The 13587-nt window shown below is 50.5% G+C and overlaps 5 protein-coding genes across 5 annotated transcripts; 3 read left to right on the plus strand and 2 right to left on the minus strand.

Moving 5' to 3' along the window:
• Window positions 1–203: 203 nt before the first annotated feature.
• Window positions 204–2077, plus strand: COCSADRAFT_162111 (uncharacterized protein; the record flags this gene model as incomplete). Its single annotated transcript, XM_007703689.1, has 7 exons — window positions 204–296; window positions 343–414; window positions 468–600; window positions 650–754; window positions 802–1128; window positions 1192–1408; window positions 1456–2077. The coding sequence occupies 7 exons, from the start codon at window positions 204–206 to the stop codon at window positions 2075–2077; spliced, it is 1569 nt and encodes a 522-aa protein (XP_007701879.1).
• Window positions 2078–2739: 662 nt separating this feature from the next.
• On the plus strand, window positions 2740–4576 carry COCSADRAFT_38451 (uncharacterized protein). The gene is made up of 2 exons (XM_007703434.1): window positions 2740–2880; window positions 3102–4576. The coding sequence occupies exons 1-2, from the start codon at window positions 2859–2861 to the stop codon at window positions 4157–4159; spliced, it is 1080 nt and encodes a 359-aa protein (XP_007701624.1). The 5' UTR covers window positions 2740–2858; the 3' UTR covers window positions 4160–4576.
• Window positions 4577–5296: 720 nt separating this feature from the next.
• Window positions 5297–7238, minus strand: COCSADRAFT_28021 (uncharacterized protein; the record flags this gene model as incomplete). The annotated part of the gene is made up of 5 exons (XM_007703360.1): window positions 5297–5403; window positions 5832–6494; window positions 6551–6626; window positions 6657–6840; window positions 6892–7238. The coding sequence occupies 5 exons, from the start codon at window positions 7236–7238 to the stop codon at window positions 5297–5299; spliced, it is 1377 nt and encodes a 458-aa protein (XP_007701550.1).
• Window positions 7239–8029: 791 nt separating this feature from the next.
• COCSADRAFT_94636 (uncharacterized protein) lies at window positions 8030–11314 on the plus strand (the record flags this gene model as incomplete). The annotated part of the gene is made up of 3 exons (XM_007703690.1): window positions 8030–8369; window positions 8422–10523; window positions 10574–11314. 3 exons carry the CDS (start codon window positions 8030–8032, stop codon window positions 11312–11314), a joined length of 3183 nt encoding a protein of 1060 aa, XP_007701880.1.
• A 380-nt stretch (window positions 11315–11694) lies between these two features.
• COCSADRAFT_191757 (uncharacterized protein) lies at window positions 11695–13156 on the minus strand (the record flags this gene model as incomplete). The annotated part of the gene is made up of 3 exons (XM_007703691.1): window positions 12846–13156; window positions 12496–12793; window positions 11695–12449 (listed from the first exon to the last, which is right to left on the minus strand). Exons 1-3 carry the CDS (start codon window positions 13029–13031, stop codon window positions 11695–11697), a joined length of 1239 nt encoding a protein of 412 aa, XP_007701881.1. The 5' UTR covers window positions 13032–13156.
• Window positions 13157–13587: the final 431 nt, after the last annotated feature.

Below are 13587 nucleotides of genomic sequence, written 5' to 3' on the forward strand. Positions count from 1 at the left end.
CGGCTTGCTTCGTTGAAGAGTCGTGTAGGCTGCGTTCTCCATCATTCTTTTCGTGCATCCTATCTTCGTCTGCATACTTATCTTTCCCGCGCTCCTTGTTCGCCTCGGCTTATCAAGTGCCGACTATCACTATTGCGCAACTCAAGACATCGCGCATTTCATGACCCGCGCGCTACAATAACACCTTCTCTCTACTGGCCAAGATGGTCGCCGATACAATGTCTCTCACACACAAGAAGACGCGCATCGTGTCCGTCGTCGCTGCTACTTTGATTGCCCTTGCTTGTGGCACAAACGTACGTCTCCCTCTCCAAGGGTGGGTGGGATGCTAACGGCCCTCAGTATGCCTACTCAGCATGGGCGCCACAGTTTGCGGATAAGCTTAAACTCTCTGCGACCCAGAGTAACATTATCGTACGCTGCCTTCAGTCCTATAGTCCACGTATATCCCTCCTTATAATCCTTAGGGAACTGCCGCGAATCTGGGTATGTATGCTGCCGGCATACCTATGGGCATGATAACAGATCGGAAGAGCCCAAGACTTGCTGTTATCATCGGCATGTTTGCGCTCTTTGTAGGATACTACCCCATCAAACTGGGTATGCCACCTCGCCTTTTGTTATCAAGGTTGTGTCTGACTGTTGCTAGCATATGATGGAGGTCCCGGCTACATGAGTGTGGCCTTGATATCCTTTTGTTCTTTCTTGAGTGGTGTGGGCAGTTGTGCTGCTTTTCAGGCTGCTTTGAAAACCGGTTCGCTCCCTGTCAACTTCCTATGAATTCATATTGACCATTGTCAGCTACTCTCAACTGGCCGACTCACCGTGGATCCGCCACGGCATGCCCGCTGGCTGCTTTTGGCCTCAGTGCTTTCTTTTACACGCTCATCGCCGGCATCGCGTTCCCAGGAAACACATCCGGCCTACTTACGATGTTATCTTTTGCAACTTCGAGTCTCGTACTAGTATCAATACCCTTCCTTATCGTCGTCGACCATAAGGCTGGCACTGGCTACGCAGTGGTACCCACTAGCGAGCGTGCACGACGTGACTCAAATGTGCTTCATACGACAAAGTCTAGCACTAGCACTAAGTTCACGTCCTCTGCTCTGCCGCAACAGGAGACCAGTAAGTACCCGATTTCTTACTTGTACACGCCTTTTTTTTCTGTGACCCGCCAACCACTTCTAGCAGCCGAGGAAGAACAAGACGGCCCCTCTACAGAAGTATCATCGCTTCTGTCATCTGTTCCTGGCGACATTGTCGACGATGATTCCGAAGCCGTGAGCAAGAAGTCGGCTCACTCTTCGACAGATGTGACTGGACTGGCTCTGCTACGTAGACCGGAGTTTTGGCAACTCTGGGTTCTCATGGGTCTTTTGTCGGGTGTTGGTCTCATGACCATCAAGTATGTTCAACTGTACCTAGGCACTATATTACCACTGACTTGTTTAGCAACATTGGCCATGACGTGCAAGCACTCTGGAAATTCTGGGATCAGAACGTTACTGATGACTTCCTTGCGCACCGCCAGCTGTGGCACGTCTCTTTGATTTCGCTTTGCTCCTTCCTCGGACGACTTTCGTCTGGAATTGGTTCCGATGTTATCGTGAAGCGTTTGAACCACTCGCGCTTCTGGTGTGCTGCAATTTCGGCCACGATTTTTGCTCTTGCTCAAGGCGCTGCGATCCATGTTGAGGATCCCCATTACCTATGGGCTGTTTCTGGACTCTCTGGTCTCGCATATGGAGTCTTGTTTGGTGTTTTCCCTGTGCTGGTCGTTGACGCTTTCGGGCCGGATGGTTTCGCTGTTAATTGGGGGTTCATGACTCTCGCACCCGTCGTCAGTGGTAACGTGTTTAATCTGTTCTACGGTACGGTCTACGACTCCAACTCGATAGTGGAGCCCGACGGCCAGCGCGGTTGCGAGGTGGGACTTTCGTGCTACCGCACCGCATACTACGTCACCCTCACCTCGAGTGTGTTGGGAATATTTGCCTGTTTCTGGGGTATCCACGGCGAACATTCGAGGAAGATGCGGGAACTGGAAGAACATGAGGGTCACCGGGATGTGTGATTGTCGGAACCTTTGTCGATCCAACACGTGCATATTCCCCCTAGATTTGCTAGATTTAGAGTTAGATTTTAGAACACCTACGCGAGCGCTACGTACCTGCAAACTAGCTTCGATAGCGCCTATATTCGCGCTTTCCGACCTTAAGAGCTTATGAAATACTGGCCGTGATATCCGGGTAAGCGTAGAGTGTGTGAATGGTTGGATGAGATCCCCAAGAGGAGTAGGTTATGAATACGACACAACTCGAGTGTTGGTCCTTATTTCGTCATCAAGTCTCGAATATTGGATACATGAATAATGTGTACATAGTTATGCATTGGCCAGGGTGGCGTGGTACCAAGAAAGATGTGCGTCTTTTTTTCTTCTTGCATATTCTATAAGTGACTAACTTCCAAGTTTTGACATGCCAACTGCGGAACATATGTGGCTTTAAATCCACTACGGACTACTATATTAGATAGATGCCAGAGCCGTGATTGAGGCGGGTCAGCCAATGCGGGGCGATGAGGTTCACGTCGGGCGGGATTAGCGCGCATGGCACGCGACCCCGCCAACGCCGTCCGGAGCCCTGCATATCGATCCTGCGGCTGTGCAAGTGGCGACGGCCTGACAACCGCCCGACTGCTGTCCCCTGTACTTCGAGTCCTCCTCTTCTTCCACTCACATCCCTTTGGTGGAGCTATAAAATACATCATCCCAGCATCGACACTCCCCCATTCATTGTTTCCTCAAAAGCTCTGTTCCGTCCAGTAGCACCCGCTGTCCGGGTAGTTTCGTGAAGATGCCTGCGCCACTAGCCAAAGGTGAGTTACTTATGAGCACAGCTCTCCACTTAATGCACGCCTAACTTCGTGTTCCCCGTCTGGGCTCACGATGGTATTCTCCATCCTCCATTCCCCCGTGTTTTTCCTGTTCGTTGTCTAGTCTTCTGCCAACCTGCTTGCAGGCACCGGCCCACGCTCAGCTCCTCCCTGCCATGGAGCTACCACCCCACCATATCGTCCTAACCACCCCTTGACATCAGGCCTTATAATCGCCGCATCCGTTATTGTCGCCGCCGGAATCGCCATTTATGAGTCGCCCCAAGTCCGACAATGGGCTGACCAGACGCGTCGCAAGATTGCCATTGCGCTGCATAACCTCGGCGACGACATTCAGCCTCGCCGCCCCAGCGAAACATCGGATGATTTCGAGGAGAGGAAGCGGAGGAGAGAGGAGTTGGTTCGGAGAAATAGGAATGAGCTGATTAGAAGAGCAAGAGAAGAGGGAATTGCCGTGGATCTCGACGAGCTGGCCAAGATTGGGGCCGAGACTGCTGAGGTTGCCGCGCAGAGATCGAGGGCGGATCGCACGAAGAGCTTCGACGACATGGTTGGCAACGACGGTACTCTCAAGGACAAAGCAAACACGACTGGCACAGACTCTGCAAAGGGCGACATCAGGAAACGCGGCGTGGCCGGCTTTGCCGCCGGCTCTGCTGCGGCGGCTGTTCTTGCAAACCCATTCGACGATGACGCCACTCTCCTGGACAACGACCACCACGACGAAATACCTTCCACTACCACCCAAGCTGATACCCGCGAAAGCTCTGCAACCGTCCAACCCGATACTGCATCCACACCAGCCGCCGCTACCCTTGTCGACCTAACCCCCACCCCTGACGTCCCATCTTCACCCGCCCAACCCCAAGCCGACGAAGCAGACCAAACCGCCCAATCCTTCTACTCCATCACATCCTCCACCTCACCCCTCGCAGAACCCCGCCCCTCATCTCCCTCCCACCTCTCCACCGGCACCCTAACCCCACGCTCCGAGCGCTCCATGACCCTCGCCTCTGCCTCCGCCGCCTCCATCCACGCCGACGACATTGGTATCCTCAGCATGCAAAACGACTCTGACCACGATGCCCGCTCTGAAATCTTCTCAGAGGGTGGCTTCACAGACGCTTTTTCAGAAGGCGGCTTTAGCGAGTTCGATTCTGAGAATCGGGCGGGCATCATGACGCCTAGCGAGTGGTCGCATATCGGCAGTGATGATGAGAGTGAGTGGGGGAATGGGCACGTTAGTCAGGTGCATCAGTGAAGGATGTGACCTCTTTCTTTTTTTCTCACTTTGGATGTCAAAATGATCTAGGGAGCACTCATGGTGTTTTCAGTTTTTTCCTTTCTCTTTTTTTTCTCGTTTTCTGGGTTTCCTTGGCAGATTGGGAAGGGGCTGGGTTACATGTATCACGGCGTTTTCTCTTTGAACCAGGTAACAATTGCGTAACCTCTTTTATGTTCCTCCTTTGTACAAGTAGAAAGGGAATATAAGATCGACTCTTCTCTGCTATCTTTCGCCAAATTGCGTCCGTCTTCTTCTTCTTCTTCTTCTTCTTCTTTTTTGTTAGTGATGGTTGGGGGACATAGATCAATACGTCAGTCGGATTAAAACTGTCCCTTACCACAAACAATGCAACCACGCCATGAAACTAAAACTACGTAGTACATAGTTGTTGCGATTATATAAACAAACAATACTCTACTTTGTAGGAGTTCTAAACTTCTTCCACAATCTAACGAGCTCTTCACACGAACCGAGACTGTAGTCTGGGCTAATATTAAACGTAGTCTTTACCTGGGGAGAGGCCAGAGGAGCTACAAGATACCAAGGAAAAGCATGGTGGCGTTAAGAGTGCGAGTTAATCTCAAAGTGCAACAGCATACCCTCAAGCGTCCTCATCCTCAGAGTCTTTCATAAGAAAGCTCGATGAGCCTCGAGGATGAGACTTACCAGTCTCTTGCATGTAGGAGTCTGCCACCTGAGCTGGCTATTTTAGTCCCTCGAGTGCACGCGCACGCCACATCTCGACGGAGACCCCCACCTGGATTTGTATGAGCTTTAGCCAACTCTTCGTGCATGTTCCAATTTATATGGACAGTGTCACTAGAGTACAGTTGCCGTTGATAGGCAAGTTCAAGCTTTTTTCTGACACTAAACGACAGAAGATCTTACTAAAGGAAAGATAGGGTTGAGAGGATATTCGTCAGTGGCGAGAGAAGCAAGAGAAACTCAGAGGGGGAATGTGCTAACTTTTGATTACAGTGGTGGGGTAAGAAATTTCGGTAACGAAACTCATACTATCCAACCTTCCTACGGTGCAGTTATATGGGTGGAGGAAAAGATATGTGTTGGGATATAGTATTGTCGATCTGGGTCGACTATAGAGATAGAAAATGCTTAGTAGATAGGATTTTTCTCTTGCTTAGACACTATATTCCATGAGTAGGGGAATTGAGATGTGGGGCTATTAACTAATTCATTTCTTTGGGGGGTAATCGTAAGTGCTATATATTAGGAAGTGCAGTAAATATAATTGGAAAAAGGCAGTAAATATGACGGGAGATGACATGGTTTCTCCTAATATTCCGTAAGGTGCTTTTTTTGGAATCGTGATAAAAGTATTCATCCGTGTCTTTGAGCATGAATCGTATGGGAATGTGTGTGCTGGGGTGAAATCAGAGGGAAATGAGTGTATGCTGATGGTGTGTTTGGATACGCTTGGGTCGAATGAAAATCTGGATTTGAAATGAAGATGACTGGGCTGGGGCTGAGATAACAAGCAGGCAAGATTGAAGGTAGAATAAGAAAGAAGTTAATGTGATGTGCAAGGTCGAGTCAGCTTTCCGGGAGATTAGCTGCGCCTCTCAAAGCTCAGACCAAATCGTATGAACGGCACTCATCGAGAGTAGCGGGCGCGTTTTGGAGAACTCACAAGCTGTTGTCTTTTTCTTTTTATTCTTGTCATAGGTCGTCTCATCATCAGTACGCTGACGCTTGGTGTTGGAACCCTCACTCTGAGCAGCAGCTCCAGAAGCTGAGAACAAGTCCGGGAGCCACATCTTCTTGTTCCAATCCCATACCCAGGGCTGGCCACTATGTTCAATACTTTGGATCGGAGAGCCAGAATCAATCATGTGGCTTTGCTTGCCATCCCAGGGCCAAACTCCTGTAACTCTCGAGTTGAGAATACCACCGCAACAGAGCCACTCGTAGTCGTGTCCTTTAGCGCATATCACATCTCTGGTCTTAGTGAATTTAGGGCCCGCCACCTTGAGGTTCGACTTGCGAATTTCTGTGATGGACATCCACATATCCGCGCCGGATTTCTTCAACTGCTCAGGTGTGATTGTCCTGCCGTATCGATCCATTGCTTTCTTATGAATCCATACAGGAATGTCGACCTGTCGAGAATACTTTTTAATTTTTACCCTCTCCCCCAGTGGGGGAATTTTGGTGAAAACTTTGACAGTTGTCTCGCACAATCCCCGTATAGTGGCAGGAATAAGGCCCTTAGTATGTATCCTGGCAATACTTACACGCTGTCCGATGCGCTGACTTCTATCGTAATGAAAATTCGCCCGTCTCTCTGTATGGCCTGGAAATGTGTTAGTTCAGGCTCATCTGAGGCAGATGCTTGAGTATGACACGTACCGATATCATTGAAAACTGATATATATGCGGATGGAATCTTCTTTTGATTCCATACCAGGTGCCTCTCGATTTCCTCCTGAAACATGTTTTACTCAATGGAGAAAACCGCAACAGCCTGGAAGGCGTTGCGATCATTTATCTTGAGATCCTTCCTTTTACGATGCTTCACGTGGGTATCGACATTCACATAGCGACTCAGAGTGGCTGAGGTTTCGTAGAATGTCCGGTAGAAATCTCCTGGCAACACGCTGCTTTGGGTGCGCATGTTTTCATCCTGAGAGTCGAATGTACTACTTTAGGTAAGTAATTTTCGGCATTCAACCTAAGATTCTGAGACGTACATATCAACAGTGCCCAAGAACTGGGATTTGAGTTCTCTTCGCTGGTTTTTCGCTAGATCGCCCGTGAAGTAAGAATCTTCTGCTTCTTCCTCTTCCTCTTCTTCCTCTTCTACCTCATCCTCCTCTGCTTCTTCTTCTTCAGGCGTTGGTTGTTTGGAGGCAGCAGGCGCCGGTGACTGAGAAGCATCTGAAATCTGTGAAGCCTCTGATTCAACCTCTGAATCAGAGACATCTTGTTCATGGATTGGTGTCGCGCTTGCCGCTTCCCAGTGCTCTGACGAAAGCCCAGAAAGCTGAAGCTCAAGCTCAAGCATAGTTTGAGGAGATATGGACCTGAACAAGTCCATACTAGGAGTGGATAGTAACAAGAATATACTATAGGTAAATTTGAAATAGCACCAAGTAGAGAAGAGGAGGAAAGGACGATACCTCAGTTTGATAGTTTATATATCTAGAGGGAAGACTGGTACTGCATTAGAGCGGCGGTAGAGGTGAGAGCCTGAGGTAAAAGTAGAGAGTGCATGGATTGAGAAGTGAGAGAAAAAGAGGCTATTATCAGGACTTTCATGAAGAGATAAATTCAGATTTTGAATTTCGAAACCACGAGTAAGTCTTGCAAACCCGCCACTGATACTGAATTTCGAACTCGGATGCGCATCCCGATTCTGGAAGTGAGAGAACGTAACCCTGAATAAAGACCAATAGTGCATGAAGCTGAAGAGATTGTTCTTGATGAAAACATTTGGTAAAGCCATTGCAGACACGATTACAGGGGCACGGCCTGGTGCAAGTGTATATGTATCTCTTGAATTCGTGGGCGGTGAGAGCGGGAGTGCTCGTGCTCCAATTCGATTACTGGAAAACAAAACGGTAATACTCGAAATATCAATCAAATATCGCTTTTCTAGTAATTTCACCTTTATTTGACTCTGAACAAGATATTGTGTTATTGAGTGGGACAGAGGAGGTCAGGTCGTAAGGCGTAGTAGTTATGCAGTCCCACCGCCAAGCATTACGCGTGTCTGATTGGTGGCCGCAACCGCGTCTCAGCGAGCTGTCACTTGCGACACGCAACTCATAACCGCTCCACGGGGACATTTCCAGATTGGATGACCTTTCGAACCTCGCCACAGCTACAATGAGCTCGTCAATAGAGACGGAGATACTGAACAAGTACAATCTCACGACGCTGTACCCCGCGGTATGGCCGGAGGAGAAGGATGCTGCCGATGAAGACGAGGAGTATGTCGAACCAGCAACCAAAGTCACCCAGAAACCCGTTCGCAGGTCGCAGTCGCGCTTCTCCATATTAGAACCCAGCCCTCGATTCTCACGGCAGATTCCTGGAGCAGAGCGGTCCAAGGATGGCGTGGAGACGCTGGTGCAGAAGGATGAACAGGACCCGTTGGGCATGTATCCCAGTGTAGTGCAGGTGCTGCGAGCCAAGAACGTGCAGGTCGAGGACGATATCAAGCTGCGTATGTTTAAACAATATAGCAATACACATGGGGCATGTCTAATGGCCCACAGGCAATCGCTTCCTCTTGAGCTCCACTACCTTCTCGCCCTCCCTCTTCCTTTCCCAAGTCCACAATGAAGCCTCTACAGACGCCCTCCTCTCCGGCCTTGACTTCCTCTCTCGCTCTATTGAGAAGAAGTCAGCCTCACTCAAGGTCCTTGTCGAGTCCAACTTTGATCGTTTCGTAGGCGCAAAGGCTACCATTGACCGTGTCTACAACGAGATGCGCGCCCAAGGAAAAGACCAGTCAGAGTCACTCAGTGCCCCGCCACAAGGTCGCACAAGAAGTCGTTCCAGTTTCTCTGGTCGCAAGTCGAGCGCGAACCTCTCATCGGGCATGATCGATGCCGTGCCCGCGGAAAAGAGGAAAAATGCGTTGGTTAAGGAGAGCGAATATGGTGTGCAAGGCATCAAGGTCCCGCTGACCGAAGTCGCTGTCAAAGCAGAGGAGGTGTGGGGTCCTGCGCTGAACGGGCGAGAAAGAGAAGAGACACTCAAGTCCATATTAGAATCTGTGGAACACCATCGCGGCATGTTCGAAGTTGGGTCCGCTATAGAGGAGGCAATACGCCACAAAGATCACGAGACAATTGTAGAGGAATATAAGCGCGCGCGCAAGTATGCAGAAGAAGCCCGATATATTGCGGAGCAAGCGACTTCTGCCCAAACACCACTCACCGACGCCGAGATACACCAGGTCATTGTTACAGCAAGAATGTGGTCGGATGTTGAACGACAGATTGAAAAGTTCAAGCGCGATTCGTGGAAACGCCTTACAGCGACGCACTTCACAAACCTACAAACTGGAAGCGAAGAGACCAAATCGGACGAGTACCTGAGCATCATTTCAATCTTGCTTGAACTGGGGGTGGAGGAAAATCCAATATGGGCATGGCTGATCTCACGATATGAGCACCTCAAATTGCACATCAACTCTACCTGTCAGCGTTCGGTCGTTGAAATCGAAATCCTCCGCCGGCATCTGGTTCACGGTGAAAAGCCGAGCCTACGTCTACTGCAAAAGCATTTGCGTTCGGTTCCGACTAGCAGCAATATCAGTGCCGAACCATCGAAGTTGGACACTCCCAAAGTGATCGAATTCTGGGAGCACGTGTATGCTTTGATGAACACCCTTCTCTCCACAAAAGGCGGGTTATTGGGGGAGCTTATCGAATACTGGGATATTGCCCTATCTTTCCTCTCCGGACGCGCGCAAAGGAATTTGCCCACAGGTCATCACGGCCAGTCATCTGTACATCATCGGCTGAGTAGCGAAAACAAGGCCGAGCTAGAGAGGGGCACCACGGAGCTCATTGGCATTCTCCGAGATCATCTGTTTTCATTCTTTTCAGACCCACCTATCGAAGATGTGTCGCTACTCTTCTCGCCATTACCACCAACAACTCCTACACCGACAACACCTGGAACACCAAGAAGCGGTATTCTGAGTCCTACCTCGGCAACCAGGTCACGATTTGACCTCAGCAAAGTACCACCACCATCACCCAGTCGAGGTGAAACATGGGAGAAGTATGCCTTCTGGCCTCCCCACTCCAATGCTCTCTCGGGGTCCCATTATCTCTCCAAGACTCTTGTTCTGATTGGCACTGCAGCCAATGAGTTGGCGTCATTACAAGTGCCGGAGTCTGGAGGCAGTGGGCGTATTGATGAATCATTGCGTTTACTGCTGGGTGGAGTGCGTGAGCGCTCTGTGCAGGCTGTATGTGCAGCCTGGAATACCGATGCAGAGAAACTTAAAGTGCTCGAGGACTGGACCCGCCATGTTGACCGCAAGGATGTTACAAATCTGCCTCAGCGCTTCCTAGCAGTACAGAGTTTCCTGCTGAATAATCTCCAGAAGATACTCTATGTCGAGGCATCGAGCAAGACCAAGATTGATGTGGTTGTGCCGCCGAGCAACAAACTCCTGCAGATGGTCAGAAGCCAGTTCGTGACGAGCTTGTACAGAACACTGAGTGGTATGGTTGAATGTGCTGAAAGAGGCAGAAAGGCACTTGGCGACGAATTCGAGGTCAAGAGTGATGACCTTACCATTGACGAGCAGGAAGACCATACTGGAAACGAGTGGGGCAGAGTCGATGCCAACAAAAAGGTAGAATCCCTCAACTATTGCAAAGAATGTATCAGTCTAACAACCCATAGTCAATCCGACTCCTCCTTACTCTCGCCAATATGTCAGCCTTCCAATCAGAAATAACACCAACCCTTCTCAACCTCTTCGAAACTCTCTTCAGCGTTCAACTCACCGACGAAACAAACCGCATCCGCGATGTCCTCTCCCAACTTGACTCGCAACTCTTCCGCTCCTACACTAAACCCCACGCCACCAAAATAAACTCGACAATCCAATCCGGCATCTTCTCCCCCACCTGGGCTCCCCCTCCTGGCCCAAACCAGAAATCCGTCGCAGACCGCGACCCAAGCCCCTACGTCTTCTCCGTCCTCCTCGACCTCGTAATCGTGCACACGGAATCCAGCACCACCTCCGCACCCCTCACCCCGCGCATCCTGCGCTCCCTCTTCGAATCCACCACCGCCTCCCTAATCCAAACATTCCAGTCCGATAACCTTCCCACCATCTCCCTCCCGCAACTCATGCAAGCAACCCTTGACGTGGAATTCATGGCGCAAACGCTGTCTGCGTATACGACGGAGCAGGCGTCGCAGATCCAGACGGATATTTACCAGGTCCTGGATCAGAAGACGGATAATGCGGCCAGAGTCAAGTTGCAGGATGAGTTGGGCAATTTGAGGACGGTGCTGAAGAGGTTGAGGGAGGGGACGAAGGTCCAATTTGCGTGTTTTAGGCGGGTTAAGAGGGCTAATACGGGGCAGATGGCTGGGCCGGGTGGGGGTGGGGAGGATGAGAGGGGGAGGCGATAGGGGAGTTGATGTTTGTGGGATCGGAGGGAGTGAGCGAGAAGGGTGGTTGGAGAAGGCTCCGCTATACATGTGCCTTGATCCGTTGTTTAGACTCATGTAGATATGTTGGTGTAGTGATTGGTTTCCATGCACACAAGTCTTTGTCTCTTCTCACCGTCACGATTCGTGAAAATATGTTTTGAGTGTAAAGAAGCCTTGGTGTTCCCACAATTCTATCCCTCTACAAACATGCAACCCCTTATATGAATCAAAAGAGGCGATTGTCCCAACTTGAAAAAAAATCGCATAAAACAACGCCACGAATGCATACTTCTATATCACTACATGCCCCACCTTGATTCATTCATCGTACAAATGCTTATGCAAGAAAGAAGTTAATTTTACACATCCTCAACACGTGAGAGGGGATGCTCCTCGAAATAGCGGAGGAGCGTCTGATACAAGACGAGCATAGTACCAGACTGCACGCTCGTCCAGACAGCACGGGGTCCTACGCCTCTGAACCAGCCAGCCATACCTTCGGTCTTGTATATTATCTTTAATCCCGTGATGACGGATGATGTGTCGAGCGTCGCTGCGCCATGTGCTTTGAGCGTTGTCGAAGGCGACGAGGTAGATATGGGTCTGCTTTGCGTTGTTGAGCGGGGCGTAATTGATTGCTTGGATGGCACGTGTTTCGTTGCTGATGCTGGGGAAAGCGAGACTTTGGGTGCGGCTGGGGAAGCGGGAGAAGGCCCGTTGTGTTGAGTTTGAATGCGGGTTTTGACTACGTCAAGAGGTGTTGTTATGACGCCGGCCATTCCTCCTGCTGTTGCTGCGGTCACGATTTCCAGGGGGAGTCCAATGTTGTTGGTACCCATGTACTTTTTTGCCCAGCCGCGCTCTTCTTCGTAAAAGGCAAATTGAAGTGCGGAGAAGGGCAGGTCGCGCCAAAGCGTAGCTTTGTAGCCGTGGAAGAGGGCGCTGTAGCCTTCTGTTCGGGCGATTGTGCGCGCAGCGTCAATGGTGGAGCGGTAGTTGTAGCCGGAGTTGAAGTAAGGGTTGTTATGCCGGCCTTGCAATTGAAGGCGGGTTTTGAGGACTTCTGACGGAACGTATGCGGGGGCTGCAGCGAGGTCGGCTAGTAGACCTGATACTGTATTAGCATGTTTCTTCTGAATGTAGGTTAGACATGAGTGTACCTGCTGAGAAATATGCGACTGATGGAGTGACGCCATGGTCAATCATAGTCCGTTTTGTCCATTCGTATGCGCCAAAGAAGCACATGGTACCAATGAACGACCCAAGAAAGGCGGGCTCAACACCTCCATACAGTCCTCTTTTGAATCCCTCTTGCCGCCATATGGTGTAGTATGTATTACCCATGGATGTGTACTTGGGTGGCATATGCGGGTCACCCTGTTGGCGCGTCTTTACAGTATCGAGTGAGTGCATCAGCATGTCGCCTGTGGTGCCTCCTATGCCTCCTGCCAGCATTGCCTGTAAATGGTCAATTGGCATGCCTTCATGTTTGCCGGCTAGGCATCCTCACATGTAGGTATGGCGACCGCGCTGCTTCGTTGTCTATCTCCTCCTCCTCCATCACTCTCCGCTTGGTATCCTCCGTGGGAATTTCCCTTGCTCGTACTGTATTTGCGACATAGTCCCGGCTACTATCGGTGAGAGTGCTGGTAGAGTCTCCGTTGGTGAAGAAGTTGGCCACGCGGGCAAGTACCATGAGCGCTTAAATAGCGGTGGTGCGCTGTGGGAAGAATTGTGAGTGATTTAGTGGGAATGCTGTAAATATAGAAGACAGGCACAGGGGAAGCAGGGCGATAAAAGCAAAAAGTGACGTTGCAGCCGATGCGGGTCTGCGATGATGCTGTTGTCTAGAAAATTTCGGCCAAGGCCGGGACTGCGCCACAGCGGCGCCACATGACCCCTTGCATGCACCGCCACAACGGGCACACGGAGCACAGGGACCTGATGAGGCCCTGATTAGCATAGATAAGAGGCCAGACTGCGGAGGAAGCCGTCATGTATCAGATGCAGCACGAAACATGCACAACGTGGCCCTGCGCGTAACGACAATGCGCTGTCCTGCTGCAGATCAGGACAAAGGGCTTCAAGGCTGGGCCCCATAGCCGCCGATTTAGCGCCTATCGGACCCACGTGAGCCCCAGCCTTCGTGTTTACATCTCGAGCCTCGCGTACCACTAACTCTCTTCCCACCTGGTCAACACCACACCGCCCCCACCTTTTCTCGCACCCCATTCCCTTTTCGCTTCATTATT

Source organism: Bipolaris sorokiniana (genome assembly GCF_000338995.1).
Source record: "Bipolaris sorokiniana ND90Pr unplaced genomic scaffold COCSAscaffold_10, whole genome shotgun sequence".
Classification (NCBI taxonomy): domain Eukaryota; kingdom Fungi; phylum Ascomycota; class Dothideomycetes; order Pleosporales; family Pleosporaceae; genus Bipolaris; species Bipolaris sorokiniana.